The 24,090-nt window shown below is 41.5% G+C and overlaps 1 protein-coding gene across 1 annotated transcript in view; it reads right to left on the bottom strand.

Moving 5' to 3' along the window:
- Positions 1–24,090, bottom strand: part of LOC126176158 (uncharacterized) — a 182,804-nt gene that overhangs the window by 59,260 nt on the left and 99,454 nt on the right. Inside the window, exons 4-7 of the mRNA XM_049923300.1 lie at positions 4,190–4,287; positions 2,315–2,419; positions 2,139–2,227; positions 1,903–2,023 (exon numbers count right to left, since the gene is read on the bottom strand). Coding sequence (XP_049779257.1) covers positions 1,903–2,023; positions 2,139–2,227; positions 2,315–2,419; positions 4,190–4,287 — 413 coding nt within the window. The remainder of the gene's footprint in view (positions 1–1,902; positions 2,024–2,138; positions 2,228–2,314; positions 2,420–4,189; positions 4,288–24,090) is intronic.

Raw genomic sequence — 24,090 nt, 5'->3', positions numbered from 1 at the left:
CTCAACAAAATATTTTCGCATTCGGAAGAGAAAGTTGGTGACTGAAATTTCGTAAATAGATCTCGCTGGGACGAAAAACGTCTTTGCTTTAATGACTTCCATCCCAACTCGCGTATCATATCTGCCACACTCTCTCCCCTATTACGTGATAATACAAAACAAGCTGCCATTTTTTGCACCCTTTCGATGTCCTCCGTCAATCCCACCTGGTAAAGATCCCACACCGCGCAGCAATATTCTAACAAAGGACGAACGAGTGTAGTGTAAGCTGTCTCTTTAGTGGACTTGTTGCATCTTCTAAGTGTCCTGCCAATGAAACGCAACCTTTGGCTCGCCTTCCCCACAATATTATCTATGTGGTCTTTCCAACTGAAGTTGTTCGTAATTTTAACACCCAGGTACTTAACTGAATTGACAGCCTTGAGAATTTTACTATTTATCGAGTAATCAAATTCCAACGGATTTCTTTTGGAACTCATGTGGATCACCTCACACTTTTCGTTATTTAGCGTCAACTGCCACCTGCTACACCATACAGCAATCTTTTCTAAATCACTTTGCAACTGATACTGGTCTTCGGATGACTTTACTAGACGGTAAATTACAGCATCACCTGCGAACAACCTAAGAGAACTGCTCAGATTGTCACCCAGGTCATTTATATAGATCAGGAACAGCAGAGGTCCCAGGACACTTCCCTGGGGAACACCTGATATCACTTCCGTTTTACTCGATGATTTGCCATCTATTACTACGAACTGTGACCTTCCTGAAAGGAAATCACGAATCCAGTCGCACAACTGAGACGATACCCCATAGGCCCGGAGCTTGATTAGAAGTCGCTTGTGAGGAACGGTGTCAAAAGCTTTCCGGAAATCTAGAAACACGGAATCAACTTGAGATCCCCTGTCAATAGCGGCCATTACTTTGTGCGAATAAAGAGCTAGTTGCGTTGCACAAGAACAATGTTTTCTGAAACCATGCTGATTGCGTATCAATAGATCGTTCCCTTCGAGGTGATTCATAACGTTTGAATACAGTGTATGCACCAAAACCCTACTGCAAAACCGATGTCAATGATATAGGTCTGTAGTTCGATGGATTACTCCTACTACCCTTCTTAAACACATAACGTGTGTACTACTGATGGAAAAGGAGCAAGTGCCCAAAAGCTAGTGTAAATGCTGTTTTCTGTTGTGCGTTACTATATGCCTTGTGTCGTTCTCTGTAGATGACTGGTTGCCTTTCACTTGTTTAGCATACTGCTTCATCCAGGAATTTCCATTATTGTTTTACAGTGAAATAAAATTACTTACCTCACTATGAAATTCTGGGTCACTTTTTCTTTCCACTTCAGCTGGATTTCTTGCCATGTCCCCGATTAGTATTGTTTGAGATTTTTACAATACTGGACAAAACAAAGCATTGTTTTGTTACTATCAGTGATGTCACTTGAATGACTTGGATCACTACTGCAAAACAGATGACACTTAGTTCACCTTTGCTAAAATGGAAATATGGAATGGAGAGATGGTGTTTAGTTAAAATTGCTGTTAGACGGTAGCACATTGGAGATGTTGCTTTGATATTCTTTGCTAAACATGAATACACAGGTTCAGAACCAATTAATTGGTTATCCCACTACTTCCATTTTGGTGCTTGGATCACTGTTGCTAATTGTTATTCATTTTGTTACTTATTCTGTATCCATTAAGTTTTCTCACTGATTTGGCAACTGGTCACAAAGGGAGTGTACGTACGCATGTTTGTGTCTGTTCATACATTTACGGCTGTTACATGTTGTATATGACATTTAATTTGATTTCTACAAGAGAACTTCCTTGCAAATGCAGAAATGAGGCATTATGCTAAATATATTTTATCTGTTCTGAGTTCCCTTACTTTATCATTGGGTGCACGGTCAAGGACTTGATACCTCTTCCTCTTGACAGTGAATTTTGTAAGTCAGATCTTGAGAGTATCTTCATATAATCTTCATCTGTATCAAATGGTATTTTGAGTCCTGAAACAATAAAGAATATGAGTAAAATGTTTGTTTATTCTCTTAGTAATTATATAACATAGCTACACTCCATTAAAAACCATCAGAGGTCGAAAGTTGGATGCTATTTCCTTACCATGTTTCTTAAAATTCTCAAGGTGCATTCTATTTATTTGATTCAGTTTTTCTGTATCTTTCCTCCACTGCTGGAGTAATTCAGTATTTCTGTAAGAAAGTGATTTTAGTTTATTAATTTTGTGATTCAGCAGAATAGTTTGGTACTGGGACTGATATTAGTTGCCACAAACATACCTTCTTTTCTGTATTATTTCATTTTGTTTCTCCAATATAAACTTAATTTTTGTTATCCAGAGATCCCTCAGCAAAGTTTCATAAACTTTCTTTTCACATTCAGCTCTATAACACAAATCCAGAGATCCATAATTAATCAGAAGTGATATTGTGAGTGAATAACTCAAACTGCAAGACAGCAAGTCACTAGTCATGTTATATGTATCCCTAAACATTTAAAGCAATTGCTGAATTGTTGAGGTGTGATATTCATTTGTATCCACAGACAAATGTGACAGAAATGACAAGTCATTTCTCTGAATAAAAGGCTATGAGCAATAAACTGCAACAGTGATACTTTATGGGAAGAGCAGAAGCATGTTTAAAACTGAAAGAAGAGAATGCAACAAATGAAGTAGCGAAGTATAAACATATTGACGTTATTAGACACCTAAACAAAATCGTGTCAAGGAAAATTCAATAAGACATCTAATAAATTAAAACATACTTATTGGCTATCACTTTCCTTCAGCAAGCAAAGTCTGTAGTACTGCCAACATACATGTGTAGAAGTATAGGTATAAGTGACACACTCAGTAGTTTTCTGAAAACTTTTATATGCATATATGGGCAGTGCCACACATTTTTCCTCTAAATAGCACTTAGATGTATGTGGTTTAAAAGCTGTTCTTAGTGTTAACTACCGGGTGATCAAAAATGCAGTATAAATTTGAAAGCTTAATAAACCACGGAATAATGTAGAGAGAGGTAAAAATTGACACACCTGCTTGGAATGACATGGGGTTTTATTAGAACAAAAAAAGTATTGCTAGATGCGTGAAAGATCTCTTGCGCGCGTCGTTTAGTGATGATCGTGTGCTCAGCCGCCACTTTCGTCAAGCTTGGCCTCCCAGGTCCCCAGACCTCAGTCTGTACGATTATTGGCTTTGGAGTTACCTGAAGTCGCAAGTGTATCGTTATTCACCGACATCTCTAGGGATGCTGAAAGACAACATCCGACGCCAATGCCTCACCATAACTCCGGACATACTTTACAGTGCTGTTCACAACATTATTCCTCGACTACAGCTATTGTTGAGGAATGATGGTGGACATATTGAGCATTTCCTATAAAGAACATCATCTTTGCTTTGTCTTACTTTGTTATGCTAATTATTGCTATTCTGATCAGATGAAGTGCCATCTGTCGGAAAATTTTTGAACTTTTGTATTTTTTTGGTTCTAATAAAACCCCATGTAATTCCAAGCATGTGTGTCAATTTGTACCTCTCTATCTACATTATTCTGTGATTTATTAAGTTTTCAAATTTATACTGACTTTTTGATCACCTGGTAGAGTGCTCAAACATAAGTAGTTAAAGAAAGAGAATCAGGTGTCATATTTTCCCCACTAGAGATTAATTCATTATTTTACAGTGTTGTACTTACAACTTTGGATATTATATAATGTGTAAGAAACAAAATAGCATCACCTGTACATAAAAACTCAACTAAAAGAAGGTATTGGTTGATAGGCATTAAGGAATAGATGATTAGGTAAAGGAGGAAAGTGTTTGGGGTAAAAATTGTAGAGGGTAGTCACGGCATGAATACAGTACGCATATTCAAATGGGTGTGGAGAGACGCATCAGACCAGTCTTCCGAATGAAGACCACAACAACAGCAACAACGACAACCGTCACAAATTACATCACAGGAGTAATTACTTTCTAAAATACAAGTGACACACAAACTGAAGTTAGAGTCTGCCTCATATCATCTGCCATCTGGTTCACAAATTAAATAAAATTTACTACATTTGTTGCATGAGAGCTGTAACTTTTATCAAACAACCAAGGCATTCAGTTACACAGAAACTCATTATTAGAATGTTACCTTGTGACAGTGTTTCCTCTTTTGTTGTTCTTAAGAACTGGTGGCACTTTACATGCTGATCCTGCATCACTGCTCTGTCTGAAGTCACTGACTGTACGCTAATAACAGAACAGTACTTGTATTAAGCATACACACTGACATAAAAACTTGTGTATATTTATTACCAACTGCTTCTGCTCTAAGATGCTAACAGTAAACATGATTCAAACAAAAACTACACAAGAAACATGGTCAACCTGCAGTAAACAGTTTTTCAAGAAAGAAAAGCTTGATATCGTTTTGGCACAAATCTTCTTAGACCAACCAGAAAATAGCAACATCAAACAGTCACAATAAAAAATGACAAGTACAACAAATAGAAACCTCAGGATACAGTGAAAAATTGGGTTTATAATGGTGGAATCCCCCCCCCCCCCACCCCATGAACCATGGACCTTGCCGTTGGTGGGGAGGCTTGCGTGCCTCAGTGATACAGATAGCCGTACCGTAGGTACAACCATAACGGAGGGGTATCTGTTGAGAGGCCAGACAAACGTGTGGTTCCTGAAGAGGGGCAGCAGCCTTTTCAGTAATTGCAAGGGCAACAGTCTGGATGATTGACTGATCTGGCCTTGTAACAATAACAAAAACGGCCTTGCTGTGCTGGTACTGCAAACGGCTGAAAGCAAGGGGAAACTACGGCCGTAATTTTTCCCGAGGGCATGCAGCTTTACTATATGATTAAATGATGATGGCGTCCTCTTGGGTAAAATATTCCGGAGGTAAAATAGTCCCCCATTCGGATCTCCGGGCGGGGACTACTCAAGAGGATGTCGTTATCAGGAGAAAGAAAACTGGCGTTCTACGGATCGGAGCATGGAATGTCAGATCCCTTAATCGGACAGGTAGGTTAGAAAATTTAAAAAGGGAAATGGACAGGTTAAAGTTAGATATAGTGGGAATTAGTGAAGTTCGGTGGCAGGAGGAACAAGACTTCTGGTCAGGTGACTACAGGGTTATAAACACAAATTCAAATAGGGGTAATGCAGGAGTAGGTTTAATAATGAATAGGAAAATAGGAATGCGGGTAAGCTACTACAAACAGCATAGTGAACGCATCATTGTGGCCAAGATAGATACGAAGCCCACACCTACTACAGTAGTACAAGTTTATATGCCAACTAGCTCTGCAGATGACGAAGAAATTGAAGAAATGTATGATGAAATAAAAGAAATTATTCAGATAGTGAAGGGAGACGAAAATTTAATAGTCATGGGTGACTGGAATTCGAGTGTAGGAAAAGGGAGAGAAGGAAACGTAGTAGGTGAATATGGATTGGGGCTAAGAAATGATAGAGGAAGCCGCCTGATAGAATTTTGCACAGAGCACAACTTAATCATAGCTAACACTTGGTTTAAGAATCATGATAGAAGGTTGTATACATGGAAGAACCCTGGAGATACTAAAAGGTATCAGATAGATTATATAATGGCAAGACAGAGATTTAGGAACCAGGTTTTAAATTGTAAGACATTTCCAGGGGCAGATGTGGACTCTGACCACAATCTATTGGTTATGACCTGTAGATTAAAACTGAAGAAACTGCAAAAAGGTGGGAATTTAAGGAAATGGGACCTGGATAAATTGAAAGAACCAGAGGTTGTACAGAGTTTCAGGGAGAGCATAAAGGAACAATTGACAGGAATGGGAGAAAGAAATACAGTAGAAGAAGAATGGGTAGCTTTGAGGGATGAAGTAGTGAAGGCAGCAGAGGATCAAGTAGGTAAAAAGACGAGGGCTAGTAGAAATCCTTGGATAACAGAAGAGATACTGAATTTAATTGAGGAAAGGAGAAAATATAAAAATGCAGTAAATGAAGCAGGCAGAAAGGAATACAAATGTCTCAAAAATGAGTTCGACAGGAAGTGCAAAATGGCTAAGCAGGGATGGCTAGAGGACAAATGTAAGGATGTAGAGGCTTATCTCACTAGGGGTAAGATAGATACTGCCTACAGGAAAATTAAAGAGACCTTTGGAGATAAGAGAACCACTTGTATGAACATAAAGAGCTCAGATGGAAACCCAGTTCTAAGCAAAGAAGGGAAAGCAGAAAGGTGGAAGGAATATATAGAGGGTCTATACAAGGGCGATGCACTTGAGGACAATATTATGGAAATGGAAGAGGATGTAGATGAAGATGAAATGGGAGATACGATACTGCGTGAAGAGTTTGACAGAGCACTGAAAGACCTGAGTCGAAACAAGGCCCCCGGAGTAGACAACATTCCATTAGAACTACTGACGACCTTGGGAGAGCCAGTCCTGACAAAACTCTACCATCTGGTGAGCAAGATGTATGAAACAGGCGAAATACCCTCAGACTTCAAGAAGAATATAATAATTCCAATCCCAAAGAAAGCAGGTGTTGACAGATGTGAAAATTACCGAACAATCAGTTTAATAAGCCACAGCTGCAAAGTACTAACACGAATTCTTTACAGACAAATGGAAAAACTAGTAGAAGCCGACCTTGGGGAAGATCAGTTTGGATTCCGTAGAAATACTGGAACACATGAGGCAATACTGACCTTACGACTTATCTTAGAAGAAAGATTAAGGAAAGGCAAACCTACGTTTCTAGCATTTGTAGACTTAGAGAAAGCTTTTGACAATGTTGACTGGAATACTCTCTTTCAAATTCTAAAGGTGGCAGGGGTAAAATACAGGGAGCGAAAGGCTATTTACAATTTGTACAGAAACCAGATGGCAGTTCTAAGAGTCGAGGGACATGAAAGGGAAGCAGTGGTTGGGAAGGGAGTGAGACAGGGTTGTAGCCTCTCCCCGATGTTATTCAATCTATATATTGAGCAAGCAGTAAAGGAAACAAAAGAAAAATTTGGAGTAGGTATTAAAATCCATGGAGAAGAAATAAAAACTTTGAGGTTCGCCGATGACATTGTAATTCTGTCAGAGACAGCAAAGGACTTGGAAGAGCAGTTGAACGGAATGGATGGTGTCTTGAAGAGAGGATATAAGATGAACATCAACAAAAGCAAAACGAGGATAATGGAATGTAGTCAAATTAAGTCGGGTGATGCTGAGGGAATTAGATTAGGAAATGAGACACTTAAAGTAGTAAAGGAGTTTTGCTATTTGGGGAGCAAAATAACTGATGATGGTCGAAGTAGAGAGGATATAAAATGTAGACTGGCAATGGCAAGGAAAGCATTTCTGAAGAAGAGAAATTTGTTAACATCGAGTATAGATTTAAGTGTCAGGAAGTCATTTCTGAAAGTATTTGTATGGAGTGTAGCCATGTATGGAAGTGAAACATGGATGGTAAATAGTTTGTACAAGAAGAGAATAGAAGCTTTTGAAATGTGGTGCTACAGAATAATGCTGAAGATTAGATGGGTAGATCACATAACTAATGAGGAAGTATTGAATAGGATTGGGGAGAAGAGAAGTTTGTGGCACAACTTGACCAGAAGAAGGGATCGGTTGGTAGGACATGTTCTGAGGCATCAAGGGATCACCAATTTAGTATTGGAGGGCAGGGTGGAGGGTAAAAATCATAGGGGGAGACCAAGAGATGAATACACTAAGCAGATTCAGAAGGATGTAGGTTGCAGTAGGTACTGGGAGATGAAGAAGCTTGCACAGGATAGAGTAGCATGGAGAGCTGCATCAAACCAGTCTCAGGACTGAAGACCACAACAACAACAACAATGGTGGAATAGGATAATGAAATTTATTTTATTCTCAGCACATTTACACTGCTGTTTCTTGATCACACGGAAGTAGTAAAGAACAAAAAAATGAACTGCTGTTTGGGAGTTTCATACTTAATCTCATGTTTCAGAAATATTCTTAAATTTATGAATGGTTCTGGAGATTAATCTTCCAGAGCCAGTGTGTTAGTTATTTTTCTTTGAAATCTGAATCGACCAGAACTGTGAAATCCAATGTAAAGTTACAACTCAACAAAAGATTGTAATAGATGCAGAAGTATTTACTGGGTGTGGTGGAAATGATTGACTCTTTTACTCAGAATCCATCACAATCATCATAAACAGCAGCAGCAAGAGCACAAGAAGAAGAAGAAGAAGAAGAAGAAGAAGAAGAAGAAGCAATAGCACCAACATCCACTGCTAGAGAAAGTGCTTTTCTAAATTTTTTATGTGTTACAGTCTTCAGCATTATGCATCCCCATCACATCTCAATGTCATCAACACAGCCTTCCATTAGGTCATCATCTCAGCATTTTCTTCTCTCTTGGAATGAACTTAGTTCGCCTATTTATCATACATTAACCTGACTACCTGTCTCAGCCATTCCCATTACATTTTCATTGCATATATGATTAATTCTTCCTCTCCAATCTATTCCTCGATGTCCCCCCACCTCGTCTATCCTAGTAATTTTCAACATGCATCTCTCCATTGCTCAATGAGCATTTTGTTGGTTTTCATGTTAAAAGTCTATGCCTTTCACAAATAAAAAAAAACTGGCAATGTACACTGATTATAACCTAACCTTTTTAGACACATCATATGATTTTTTTGGAAAGTCCTGTTTATGTTACTGAGATCACTACAGGTATTTTTAATTTTTCTGTTAATTTTCTTCCTGGCCATTTAATCATCCTCTACAAATGCTCTAAATAATAAAAAAATCACATCCATTAGTTCTATGACTCTGTGACATTATAAGAAGCTGGTTCACAGAGTGAGAGGCATTGGTGACCAGCTAACCAGCCAAGGAATGCAGGATGGCTGGTGGCTCGGCACTGGATGTGCGGATTATCCCAAGGCCCTATCATGCACAGTTGGTTTAAGTATGGATTCAGTACAATAGCAGCTAATATGGATTAAATGAAAAAGCTACACTACAGATCCTACAAACATATTATATCAAGATCACGTACACCAGAAAACTTGTGGTAATGGCATGAGCTCATTGAAATTTTAAGCACGATACTAAGATAAATATGAGGAGCAGTCAAATGAAATGAGACAGATGGAGAAAAAGTAAATAAATTGCTCTAATATTATGACAAAAATATTTGCTACTCACTATATAGTGGAGATGCTGAGTCACAGATAGGCACAACAAAAAGACCATCACACAATACGTGTTTGACCAACAAGGCATTTGTCAAAAATAGAACACACACACACACACACACACACACACACACACACACACACACACACACACACACACGCAAGCACAACTCACATACACATGACCACAGCCTGTGGCAGCTGAAGCCACACCATGAGCAGCAGCAGCAGTGCATGATGGGAGAGGCAACTGGGTGTGGGTAAGAAGGAGGCTGGAATGGGGAGAAGGCCGGATAGCAGGGTATGGGTGGGGGACAGTCAGTGCTGCTGGGGGGCATGCAAGGATGAGGTGGAGAAGGGTACAGCAGCTAGGTGTAGACGGGGGCTTGGACGAAGAGTGGAGGAGGGGTGGGGGGGTAACAGAAAAGGAGAGAAGTAACAAGTGTGTGAGTGGAATAGAGTGCTGTGTAGTGCCGGAATGGGAACAGGGAAGGGAGTGATGGGTGAGAACAATGACTAGTTAAGTTTGAGGCCAGGAGGGTTACAGGAATGTATGGTATACTGCAGGGAGAGTTCCCACCTGCACAGTTCAGAATAGCTGGTGTTGATGCGAAGGATCCATATGGCACAGGCTGTGAAGCAGTCACTGGAATGAAGAACATTGTGTTTTGCGGCATACTCAACAGGGTGGTCCTGTTGTTTCTTGACCACAGTTTATTGGTGGCCATTCACGCGACATATAGCTTGTTGGTTGCCATGCCAACAGAGAATGCAGCACAGCAGTTGCAGCTTAGCTTGTAGATCACATAACTTGCTTCACACGTAGTCCTGCCTTTGATGGGATAGGTAATGTTTGCGACCAGACTGGAGTATATGGTGTTGGGAGGAGCTATGGGACAGGTCTTGCATCTAGGTCTATCACAGGAATATGAGCCATGAGGTAAGGGGTTGGGAGCAGGGGTTCTGTAGTGATGGTCAAGTATGTTGTGTAGGTTTGGTGGATTGTGGAATACCACTGAAAGAGGGGAGTGAAGGATAGCGGGCAGGACATTTCTCATTTCAGGGCATGATGAGAGGTAGTCGAAACCTTGGCAGAAAATGTAATTCAGTAGCTCCAGCCCTGGGTGATAATGAGTTACAAGGGGACAGCTCCTCTGTGGCCAGATGGTGAGACTTTGGGAGGTGGTGGGTGACTGGAATGATAAGGCACAAGAGATTTTTTTTGTACAAGGTTGGGAGGATAATTAGATTGCAAAGGCCTCAGTGACACCACTGGTATATTTCGAGAGGGACCACTCATCACTGCAGATGCGACAATCACAGGTGGCTAGGCTGTAAGAAAGGGACTTCTTGGTGTGGAACAGGTGGCAGCTGTCGTGGTGGTAGTTAGTAGGTTTGATATGGACAGAGGTAGTGATGTAGCCATGTTTGAGGTGGAGGTCAACATCTAGGAAATTGGCTTGTTGGGTTGAATAGGACCAGGTGAAGCAAATGCATAAGAAGCTGTTGAGGTTCTGGAGGAATGTGGAGAGGATGTCCTCACCCTCAATCCAGACAGCAAAGATGTCATGAGTGAATCTAAACAGGGTGAAGGGTTTAGGATTCTGGGTGTTTAGGAAGGATTCCTATAGATGGCCCATGAATAGGTTGGCACAAGATAGTGCCATGCAGATGCATATACCCATACCCCAGATTTGTTTGTAGGTAATGCCTTCAAAGGAGAAATAATTGTGGGTGAGGATATAGTTGGTCATGGTGAGTAGGCAAAAGGTTGTTGGTTTGGAATCAATCATGCATTGGGAAAGGTAGCATTTAGTAGTGGCATTATGGATGTTAGTCTAAAGGAAGGTGGCGTCAAATTGACGAGCAGGGCACTGTGTGGTAAAGGGGCACGAACTGTAGAGAGTCGGTGGAGGAAAGGGTTGGTATCTTTTATATAGGAGGATCGGTTCCTGGTAATAGGCTGAAGGTATTGGTCTATAAGAGCAGAAATTCTCTCTGTGGGAGTACAATGGGGCATCTTGGGTGGTTGAGTTTATGGACTTTAGGCAGCGTGTAGAAGGTCAGACTGTGGGGAGTGGTAGGGGTGAGGAGAGAGATGGACTCTAGAGAGACGTTCTGGAAAGGGCTTAAGGATTTGAGGAAAGACTGGAGATCATGCTGGATTGGGGTCACATTGGCAAGGTTTTCAGGTGGTGTATCTGACAGCTGGCTTGGCAAGGTTTTCAGGTGGTGTATCTGACAGCTGGCAGAGTCCTTCTCCCATGCAATCCTTCTGGTTCAAAACAACAATGATGGAGCTTTTGTCTGCAGGTAGGATTATAAGGTCGGGATTAGCTATTAGATAGTGAACTCAGTTCTTTCAGCATGTGTAAGGTTAGTTTGTATGTTGAGGGATTTGGGGAATGAAGTTAAGAAATTCTGGAACGTTAACAGGGAGCTATTTGGGGGTAATGGGGGTGGATCACGGTTGGATGGAGGAGTCAACTGAGTCACGCAGGGCTCAACGTTGGTTTTTAGTTGAGTCTGGTTGGAAGGGTTGGTGGCAAAAAAGTTTTTCCACTGTAGGGACGGGGAGAAGGTCTTTAACAAGTCCTACATGGTTGAATTTGGGAGTGGGGCAAAAGATGAGGCCTTTGGAAAGGATTGATATTTCTCCAGGGCTAAGGCTTTTGGAGGAAAGGTTCATGACAGTGTTTCAGGTCTGTTTAGGTTCTGGATTTTGTGTGGTGGTGGGAGGGAGTTTTGGAGAGTGGGGTAAATGTAGTAGGTCTGCAAGACAGGGTTTGTCAGCTATGAGGGAATGTGGGGGAGGGTAGGAGGTTGTTGTAGAGGTGATGGACAGTGGTACTCCACAGCATGAGCAGAAAGTGAGCAGGGTGAAGAGTTTTTTGAGGTGGCATTGTGCATATCGCTCTAGTACCTGGAGGGCAAGAGTTTCAGTGTGTGTTATGGGATCCAGGAATTTGGGACTGTGTAGTAGAAGAATTTCATGGATGGATATAAGGTATTGCAAGGAAGTTTGGAATTGGTTGACAGGATTTTGCAGGATGTTGGTGAGGGCTAAGGATTGGCAGAATCTGTGCAGATAGAGGTCAATGTGGAAGAAAGAGTGGCGGCCGGATGTGGATAATTTGAAGGTAACGCCATTTGTGGCGATTCAATGTGCGAAGAAACAGCACAGGAACACTATGTGGAACTACGTTCTGGCTAGGGGCAAGGAAACTTCTGTATTGACGCAGATGGAAGGAGCAAGGATCCACAGCGTTTGAAAAAAACGTGGAAAAAATGTAAATAATCTAGAATCATGTCTGAAAAAATTCACAAAAATACAACCAAATATATGCGAAAAGAATGAAATGGATGGAGAAGGTGGAAACAAGAAAAAATCAGAGAGTATGACAATAGTGAAATGCGAAAACTCACTACAATTGGCATAAAGTCAAAAATGAGATCACAAAAAAAAAAATATAAATTAAAATATTTTACTGTGGGTTGCAGGTCTGTAGAAGGGGGATGAAAGATTTGATTGGATGAGATGAAATTGGTAGTTGCAAACTGGGATAGTACAGAGAAAGTATGGCAGGTGAGGAGGGGTTGGTAGAATGAGATACAAGATCATATGTCACCAGAAAGGTATGGGAAAGAACACATGAAAATACTGGAGAGGGACGCAGCAAGGGTGATCAATTTGAATGTACAGGATTAATGATACTGGTGGGAGTATTGTGGGACAGAAGACGATGCACCAACAATCAGTGTGGTCTTGTAGCCGTCTGTTGATACAATGTGGCTTGTAAGTAGAGTGTGCAGTGCAGTTTGTAAAGTGACAAGAGAAACACAGGAAAGAAAGGAAGGAAGAATAGACATAAAGTGAAGTAATGCATTAGCAAATAGTAATAAAGGAAAACATCTCTGGGTTAGGATGGAAGAAAAGCTGTGGAGAGAGGGTAGGGCAGCTAGGTGCAGTCAGGAGCTTAGACAGAGAGTGGGGGGTAGAAGAAAAGGGGAGAAGTAAAAAGTGTGTGGGTGGGATAGAGGACTGTGTAATGCTGGGAAGGGGTTGATGGGTGAGGACAATGACTAACAAAGGTTGAGGCCAGGAGGGTTCAGGAACATAGGACATATTCCAGGAAGAGTTCTACATCTACATCTAAATCTACATTTATACTCCGCAAGCCACCCAACGGTGTGTGGCGGAGGGCACTTTACATGCCACTGTCATTACCTCCCTTTCCTGTTCCAGTCGCGTATGGTTCGCGAGAAAAACGACTGTCTGAAAGCCTCCGTGCACACTCTAATCTCTCTCATTTTACATTCGTGATCTCCTCGGGAGGTATAAGTAGGGGGAAGCAATATATTCGATACCTCATCCAGAAACGCACCCTCTCGAAACCTGGCGAGCAAGCTACACCGCGATGCAGAGCACCTCTCTTGCAGAGTCTGCCACTTGAGTTTGTTAAACATCTCCGTAACGCTATCACGGTTACCAAATAACCCTGTGATGAAATGCGCCGCTCTTCTTTGGATCTTCTCTATCTCCTCCGTCAACCCGATCTGGAACGGATCCCACACTGATGAGCAATACTCAAGTATAGGTCGAACGAATGTTTTGTAAGCCACCTCCTTTGTTGATGGACTACATTTTCTAAGGACTCTCCCAATGAATCTCAACCTGGTACCCGCCTTACCAACAATTAATTTTATATGATCATTCCACTTCAAATCGTTCCGCACGCATACTCCCAGATATTTTACAGATGTAACTGCTACCAGTGTTTGTTCCGCTATCATATAATCATACAATAAAGGATCCTTCTTTCTATGTATTTGCAATACATTACATTTGTCTATGTTAAGGGTCAGTTGCCACTCCCTGCACCAAGTGCCTATCCGCTGCAGATCTTCCTGCATTTTGCTACAATTTTTTAATGCTGCAACTTCTCTGTATATTACAGCATCATCCGTGAAAAGCCGCATGGAACTTCCGACACTATCTACTAGGTCATTTACATATATTGTGAAAAGCAATGGTCCCATAACACTCCCCTGTGGCACGCCAGAGGTTACTTTAACATCTGTAGACGTCTCTCCATTGATAACAACATGCTGTGTTCTGTTTGCTAAAAACTCTTCAATCCAGCCACACAGCTGGTCTGATATTCCGTAGGCTCTTACTTTGTTTATCAGGTGACAGTGCGGAACTGTATCGAACGCCTTCCGGAAGTCAAGAAAAATAGCATCTACCTGGGAGCCTGTATCTAATATTTTCTGGGTCTCATGAACAAATAAAGCGAGTTGGGTCTCACACGATCGCTGTTTCCGGAATCCATGTTGATTCCTACATAGTAGATTCTGGGTTTCCAAAAACGACATGATACTCGAGCAAAAAACATGTTCTAAAATTCTACAACAGATCGACGTCAGAGATATAGGTCTATAGTTTTGCGCATCTGCTCGACGACCCTTCTTGAAGACTGGGACTACCTGTGCTCTTTTCCAATCATTTGGAACCTTCCGTTCCTCTAGAGACTTGCGGTACATGGCTGTTAGAAGGGGGGCAAGTTCTTTCGCGTACTCTGTGTAGAATCGAATTGGTATCCCGTCAGGTCCAGTGGACTTTCCTCTGTTGAGTGATTCCAGTTGCTTTTCTATTCCTTGGACACTTATTTCTATGTCAGCCATTTTTTCGTTTGTGCGAGGATTTAGAGAAGGAACTGCAGTGTGGTTCTCCTCTGTGGAACAGCTTTGGAAAAAGGTGTTTAGTATTTCAGCTTTACGCGTGTCATCCTCTGTTTCAATGCCTTCATCATCCCCGAGTGTCTGGATATGCTGTTTCGAGCCACTTACTGATTTAACGTAAGACCAGAACTCCCTAGGATTTTCTGTCAAGTCGGTACATAGAATTTTACTTTCGAATTCACTGAACGCTTCACGCATAGCCCTCCTTACGCTAACTTTGACATTGTTTAGCTTCTGTTTGTCTGAGAGGTTTTGGCTGCGTTTAAACTTGCAGTGAAGCTCTCTTTGCTTTCGCAGTAGTTTCCTAACTTTGTTGTTGTACCACGGTGGGTTTTTCCCGTCCCTCACAGTTTTACTCGGCACGTACCTGTCTAAAACACATTTTACGATTGCCTTGAACTTTTTCCATAAACACTCAACATTGTCAGTGTCGGAACAGAAATTTTCATTTTGATCTGTTAGGTAGTCTGAAATCTGCCTTCTATTACTCTTGCTAAACAGATAAACCTTCCTCCCTTTTTTTATATTCCTATTAACTTCCATATTCAGGGATGCTGCAACTGCCTTATGATCACTGATTCCCTGTTCTGCACATACAGAGTCGAAAAGTTCGGGTCTGTTTGTTATCAGTAGGTCCAAGATGTTATCTCCACGAGTCGCTTCTCTGTTTAATTGCTCGAGGTAATTTTCGGATAGTGCACTCAGTATAATGTCACTCGATGCTCTGTCCCTACCACCCATCCTAAACATCTGAGTGTCCCATTCTATATCTGTTAAATTGAAATCTCCACCTAAGACTATAACATGCTGAGAAAATTTATGTGAAATGTATTCCAAATTTTCTCTCAGTTGTTCTGCCACTAATGCTGCTGAGTCGGGAGGTCGGTAAAAGGAGCGAATTATTAACCTAGCTCGGTTGTTGAGTGTAACATCCAACCATAGTAATTCACAGGAACTATCCACTTCTACTTCACTACAGGATAAACTACTACTAACAGCGAAGAACACTCCACCACCGGTTGCATGCAATCTATCCTTTCTAAACACCGTCTGTGCCTTTGTAAAAATTTCAGCAGAATTTATCTCTGGCTTCAGCCAGCTTTCTGTACCTATAACGATTTCAGCTTCGGTGCTTTCTATCAGCGCTTGAAGTTCCGGTACTTTACCAATGCAGCTTCGACAGTTTACAATTACAATACCGATTGCTGCTTGGTCCCCGCATGTCCTGACTTTGCCCCGCACCGTTGAGGCTGTTGCCCTTTCTGTACTTGCCCAAGGCCATCTAACCTAAAAAAACCGCCCAGCCCACGCCACACAACCCCTGCTACCCGTGTAGCCGCTTGTTGCGTGCAGTGGACTCCTGACCTATCCAGCGGAACCCGAAACCCCACCACCCTATGGCGCAAGTCGAGGAATCTGCAGCCCACACGGTCGCAGAACCGTCTCAGCCTCTGATTCAGACCCTCCACTTGGCTCTGTACCAAAGGTCCGCAGTCAGTCCTGTCGACAATGCTGCAGATGGTGAGCTCTGCTTTCATCCCGCTAGCAAGACTGGCAGTCTTCACCAAATCAGATAGCCACCGGCAGCCAGAGAGGATTTCCTCTGATCCATAGCGACACACATCATTGGTGTCGACATGAGCGACCACCTGCAGATGGGTGCACCCTGTACCCTTCATGGCATCTGGAAGGACCCTTTCCACATCTGGAATGACTCCCCGCAGTATGCACACGGAGTGCACATTGGTTTTCTTCCCCTCTCTTGCTGCCATATCCCTAAGGGGCCCCATTACACGCCTGACGTTGGAGCTCCCAACTACCAGTAAGCCCACCCTCTGCGACCGCCCGGATCTTGCCCGCTGAGGGGCAACCTCTGGAACAGGACAAGCAGCCATGTCAGGCCGAAGATCAGTATCAGTCTGAGACAGAGCCTGAAACTGGTTCATCAGACAAACTGGAGAGGCCTTCCGTTCAGCCCTCCGGAATGTCTTTCGCCCCCTGCCACACCTTGAGACGACCTCCCAATCTACCACAGGTGAGGGATCAGCCTCAATGCGGGCAGTATCCTGGGCAACCACAGCCGTAGTCCGATCGGGGGATGCGTGGGACGAGCTGGTCGTCCCCGACAAACCCCCATCCGGACCCCCACAGTGATGCCTATTGGCAACAGCCTCAAGCTGTGTGACCGAAGCCAACACTGCCTGAAGCTGGGAGCGAAGGGATGCCAACTCAGCCTGCATCCGAACACAGCAGTTGCAGAGTTCCCACCTGTACAGTTCAGGAAAGCTGATGTCGATGTGAAGGTTGTCAAGCAGTCATTGAAATGAAGAATGTTGTGTTTGACAACATGCTCAGCAACAGGGTGGTCCAGTTGTTTCTTGGCCACAGTTTGTTGGTGGCCATTCATGCAGATAGACAGCTTGTTGGTTGCCCACATAGAATGCAGCACAGTGGTTGCAGCTTAGCTTGTAGATCACATGACTGGTTTCACAGGAAGCCCTGCCTTTGATGGAATAGGAGATGTTTGCGAATGTACTGGAGTAGATGGTGATTGGAGGATGTAAGAGACAGGTGTTTCATCTAGGTCTATTACAGGGATATGTGCCATGAGGTAAGGGGTTGAGAGCAGGGGTTGTGTAGGGATGGACGAGTATATCGGGATGGGCTCCTGGATACGATAACACACAATGAAACTCTTGTCCTCGAGGAACTAGGGCAACATGCACAATGCCAACTCAAAAAAACTTTTCACTTCTCTCCTTTTCCTCTACCCCCACCTCTCCCTCACTCTCTGTCTAAGCTCCTGATTGCACCTAGCTGCCCTATCCTCTTTCCACCTCATCCCTGCATGTTTCCCAACAGCACTCACCATCCACCACCCCTACCCTGCTATCGCTCCCCTTCCCTGTCCCACCCTCCTCCATAACCCCACCCAATTACCTCTTCCAATCATGCACTGCTGCTGCTGCTGCTGCTGCTGCTCATCGTGTAGCTTCATCTGCCACAGACAGTGGTCATGTGTGTGTGAGTTGTTCTTGTGTGTGTGTGTGTGTGTGTGTCCGTCCTCCATTTTTGACAAATGCCTTGTTGGCTGAAAAGTTATTTTGTGACAGTCTTTTTGTCACACCCATCTGCAACTCAGCATCTCTGGTATATGGTGAATAGCAGCTATCCTTTTCATAATATTGTTACATTCCATCCTGGATTTTCCATTGTTTAAATTAATTGTTTGTTGTGTCAAACGCAATTGCCCTACTGTTAATACGTATATCCAACTGTGAGACAATGATGTCAATGCCTTAATGAGAAATGTTTGCAGTTGCCAACAAAACCCTGACTGTACCCAGCCGTCCACATCTTCATCCGAAGCAAATTTTCAGGGCTCCAAAAATATAGAAATTGGATGCAGAGATCTGGACTCTTTGGATGATGTGAACAAGGCTTCTCAGTGAAATTTCTTCATTGTAGTCGAAACAACCTTAACAGTTTGTGAGCCTGTTCACATTCTCCATTACATCCAGATTTCTCCCCATGAAATTTGTATACTTTTGGAACACTGGAGAAAGACATTTGTGACCACTGATTTGCTCTGGATGAAGAGGAGCATGCCTGAGTACAAACATGGTTCCATAGCCAACTGCAAACATTTTTCCCTGAAGGCATTGACTGTCTTGTCTAAAAGTTGGATAACTGTATTAACTTGGAAAAGAATTCCACCTTATGCTAGACAGCATTTTGTAGTTTTGCTTACACCCAGATATGTTTCAGCACTTTTTGTGCTGTCTTCAGTGGGTTTATTTATTTCTACAAAATTGTTGTTATACATTAACCTCTAGAGAAACTTTTGGCACAAAATATATCCATTTGTAAATTGAGTGATTATTGTCAAATATTTTATATTAGTCTGCATACAATACAGAGTTGAGGATATATATATCAATGAGTTGGGGCATTCTATGACATGTCTAAGGATACTAGTTTTATGGTAAATTTCAAAATATGTGTCCAAACTAATGAAAATATTTTACAACCGTTCCTCATATTAAATTGTAAATATTTTGTGCCGGAAGTTTCTTTCGATGTTAAAATGCAACAAGCAATAACAAGTTTGCAGGAAGAAGATAAACAAATAAACCCACTGAAGATAGCACAAAATGTGCTGAAACAGGTCTGCGTAAAAACAAAAGTACAAAATAGTGTCTTGCATAAGGAGTAGGTTCTCTCCATTTTTTCTCAGCAAGCATGGAAATAAGAAAAACTTCAACATTACAAGATAATTAAATGTATTAACTGTAATGGCAATTACTTTTGAAATAATGAACAGTTTACTTACTTTTTCTCCATCAAATGAGTTTTCATTTGATTGCTCCTTTAATTATGACAGACAATAAAATTAATAACACCTGAATCACTGGATCAAACTGATCGTATAATGTGTCAAATGAAAGCTGACATAAATAAACATCCACCACAAAAAACTACTTTATTAAGAGTTGATATGCAAATGTGCCAATTCTATAAATCTTCAGCAGCTACACTTAGTATGAAAGCAGCATGAGTTTCCCAGATCCTTACCTAACCTTCCTAGTTGATGAGTACTCACCATTTTATAAGCTTTAATGGATTAGTTATGTAAATGGCCATTAATAAAATTGTACAAAACTGATATGGCGGTGTGAATTATGTGATTAAAATAAGTAAATAAAATACATTCTAACTAAAGTGCAGAAGAACACTCTTCTTCAAATAGGTCACATGTATTTATAATTTTACATAATATCTAGTCACACTGTAAAACCAGATGTCAGCATGTTTTGTGAGTTTTGTTGATAACTTCTTAAATATTCTGCTGCTTTTTCAATGTATGGTCACAAAATGACCACAATAATTTTAACGTTACCCTAATATCTGTTATGTATGTGTAGTCAGCTTTGTATATTAATGGAGGTCATTATTTAAGTATCTAACATCAATTCAGCAGCATATAAGGCCACAGAAAATATTTAAGGCAAGCTGTACAACAAACGTGATGTTCTGCTGCTCAGCTGTCATTGTGATGTGGGTGGTTGGATTAGGCACTTTAACTATTTGCTGGACTTGGGTTACTTTTGTGAATGTGAGTGTCACAGATTAGGTTAATACTTTTTCCACATATCATGAATACAATGCTTCATAATGATGTGGAACCTGTCAGTTTAACAAAAGGTTTCTTTACATGACATAATTCAAGGTTTTTAGTTGTAAGATTACTAATTTATATCTAAAAATTCATCTGTTGAGTAGAATGAGTTGTCATTCAGAAATTCTTTTAATTTATTTTTAAAAGTTGGTTGGCTATCCATCAGACATTTGATGATATTTGGTAAGTGATCAAAGACTTTTGTGGCAGCATAATTCTTCCATCTCTGTGCCAAAGTTAGATTTAACCCGAAGTAATGAGGATCAGCCTTTCTCCTTTGTTGAAGCTACACACATTGCTACTGCTTTTGAACCGGGATGGATTATTAACAACAAATTTCATGCTCCAACTATTATTTTTATTACACACTTTCGTGTAATGAATATTTTTTTTCTTGCTGATGAATTGCCCCTGATGAGAAATCAGTACCCAGAACAACCACCTCTGGCCGTAATAACGGCATGCATACGCCTGGGCATTGAGTCAAACAGAGCTTGGATGGCGTGTACAGGTACAGCTGCCCGTGCAGCTTCAAAACGATACCACAGTTCATCAAGAGTAGTGACTGACGTATTGTGACAAGCCAGTTGCTCGGCCACCATTGACCAGACATTTTCAATTGGTGAGAGATCTGGATAATGTGCTGGCCAGGGCAGCAATCAAACATTTTCTGTATCCACAAAGGCCCGTACAGGACCTGCAACATGCGGTCGTGCATTATCATGCTGAAATGCAGGGATCGAATGTAGGGTAGAGTCACGGGTCGTAACACATCTGAAATGTAATTCTACTGCTTAAAGTGCCGTCAATGCGAACAAGAGGTGATCGAGACATGTAACCAATGGCACCCCATACCATCAAGCTGGGTGATACGCCAGTACGGCGATGACAAATACACGCTTCCAATGTGTGCTCACCCTGATGTCACCAAACACGGATGCGACCATCATGACGCTGTAAACAGAACCTGGATTCATCCGAAAAAATGACATTTTGCCATTTGTGCACCTAGGTTCATCGTTGAGTACACCATCGCAGGCACTCCTGTCTGTGATGAAGCGTCAAGGGTAACCACAGCCATGATTTCCGAGCTGATAGTCCATGCTGCTGCAAATGTCGTCGAACTGTTTGTGCAGATGGTTGTTCTCTTGCAAACGTCCCCATCTGTTGACTCAGGGATCAAGATGTGGCTGCACGATCTGTTACAGCCATGCGGATAAGATGCCTGTCATCTTGACTGCTAGTGATACGAGGCCGTTGTGCAGATGGTTGTTCTCTTGCAAACGTCCCCATCTGTTGACTCAGGGATCAAGACGTGGCTGCACGATCTGTTACAGCCATGCCGATAAGATGCCTGTCATCTTGACTGCTAGTGATACAAGGCCGTTGGGATCCAGCACGGCGTTCCGTATTATCCTCCTGAACTCACCGATTCCATATTCTGCTAACAGTCATTGGATCTCGACCAACGCAAGCAGCAATGTCACGATACGATAAACCGCAATTGCGATAGGCTACAATCCGACCTTTATCAAAGTTGGAAACGTGATGGAACGCATTTCTCCTCCTCACACGAGGCATCACAACAATGTTTCACCAGGCAATGCCGGTCAACTGCTGTTTGTATATGAGAAATCGGTTGGAAACTTTCTTCATGTCAGCACGTTGTAGGTGTTGCCACCGGTGCCAGCCTTGTGTGAATGCTCTGAAAAGCTAATCATTTGAATATCACAGCATCTTCTTCCTGTCGGTTACATTTCACGTCTGTAGCATGTCATCTTCGTGGTGTAGTAATTTTAATGGTCAGTAGTGTACATATGGGACTGAAAATCCTACTTATCTGTTGGGAGCAGACTTTTAGTACTTTGTCGGAGATAGCATCAGTTCCATGTGAGTTTTTACTTTCGAGTGAGTTTATTATTTACTTAACTTCAAAAGGGGATGTGGGTTGTATTTCAATTTCATCAAACGGCATAGGTTTTGCCTCTTCCATATACAGCTTTGCCTTTTATAATGAACATATGAATTGTATTTTCTCCACAGCATTTAAAAAATGATTTTACAAATGTTTCAACCTCTGAATTTATTAACAAACTTTTCACCCAGTTTGATGGTAATGCAGTCTTCCTGTGCTCTTTGTTGCCCTGTTTTGCTTTCAATAATATTCGAAATTGTTTTAGTTTTATTATCAGAATTGCTAATCTCAGGCATTATAGACATACTCCTGGACTTTTTAACTTTGCTTAATATAATATCCTTAATATAATACAGAAGTTTTTATAATGTTGTGACTGTTTCTGGGTCATTACTCTTTCTTGCTATTAGATACATTTCCCTTTTCCAGTTCCAAGATATTTTTATCCCTTTAGCAATCCATGATTTTTTTCATAGTTTCTTACAATTATATCTCATTGTTTTCTTAAGGAAGCTGTTTTCAAAAATATTCAGAAATCTATCATGAAATAAGTTATTTAAATTAGCATCAGGTTCCTGGTACACCTCATCTCAGTTTAACTGCTGTGAGCTTTCCCTAAAATTTGCAGTCATCAAATTCTTAATTGATTCCCCAATTTGTTTTGCCTTATTGTATGGAACTATGCCATATATTGTAAATAGCTGTCCATCATTATAAGAAAAACCATTCTTAACAGGATAAATGTCTATTTTATTAAATTTATCTGGGTCCATGAAAACGTTATCTGTCGGTGTGCTGCTTTCCTGAGCTACTGCAGTAGGAAAATCTATAACTGATGTCAAATTGAAAGAGCCGAGTAATACTTCAAGATTAGTCTTCCTGTCAGACTCTTTCGGAAAATCTACACTGAAATCACCACAAATAATAATTTGCTTCCCCCTGTCTGACAGACAGCACAACAAGGAATCCAAGTTCTTCAAAAATAGTTGAAAATTTCCCAATAGGGACATGTACACAGTTACAATTATGAAAATACCATTATTTAGTTTAGGTTTATGGGCACATGGTTCTATCATGTCAGTATAAATTTGAAAACTGAATAAACCACGGAATAATGTAGATAGAGAGGTACAAATTGACACACATGCTTGGAATGACATGGGGTTTTATTAGAACCAAAAAAATACGAAAGTTCAAAAAATGTCCGACAGATGGCGCTTCATCTGACCAGAATAGCAATAATTAGCATAATAAAGTAAGACAGCAAAGATAATGTTCTTTACAGGAAATGCTCAATATGTCCACCATCATTCCTCAACAATAGCTGTAGTCGAGGAATAATGTTGTGAAGTGTTTCAGCATCCCTAGAGATGTCGGTCGATCATGATACACTTGCGATTTCAGGTAACCCCAAAGCCAATAATCGCATGGACTGAGGTCTGGGGACTTGGGAGGCCAAGCATGATGAAAGTGGCGGCTGAGCACACGATCATCACCAAACGACGCGCGCAAGAGATCTTTCACGCGTCTAGCAATATGGGATGGAGCACCATCCTGCATAAACATCGTACGTTCCAGCAGGTGTTTATCAGTCAGGCTGGGGATGATGCAATTCTTTAACATATCAGCGTACCTCTCACCCGTCACGGTAGCAGTTACAAAACCAGAATCACGCATTTCCTCGAAGAAAAAAGCCCGATAACGGTAGATGTGGTAAATTCAACCCATACCGTGACTTTCTTGTCATGCAATGGAGTTTCCACCACAGTTCTAGGATTTTCGGTAGCCCAAAAACAGCAGCTGTGGGCATTGACAGACCCTCAGAGTGTGAAATGTGCTTCGTCGGTCCACAACACGTTACTCAACCAATTGTCACCTTCCACCATCTTTTGAAACGCCCACATCGCAAATGCCCTCCGCTTCACTAAATCGCCAGGTAACAGTTCATGATGCCGATGGATTTTGTATGTATAGCATCAGAGGGTATGCCTCAGTGCCAACCAAACAGTAGTGTATGGA

Source organism: Schistocerca cancellata, chromosome 3 (assembly GCF_023864275.1).
Source record: "Schistocerca cancellata isolate TAMUIC-IGC-003103 chromosome 3, iqSchCanc2.1, whole genome shotgun sequence".
NCBI classification, from domain to species: Eukaryota; Metazoa; Arthropoda; class Insecta; order Orthoptera; family Acrididae; genus Schistocerca; species Schistocerca cancellata.
Note: the sequence above shows the minus strand (reverse complement) of the source record. Positions and strands in the feature narration are given on the sequence as shown.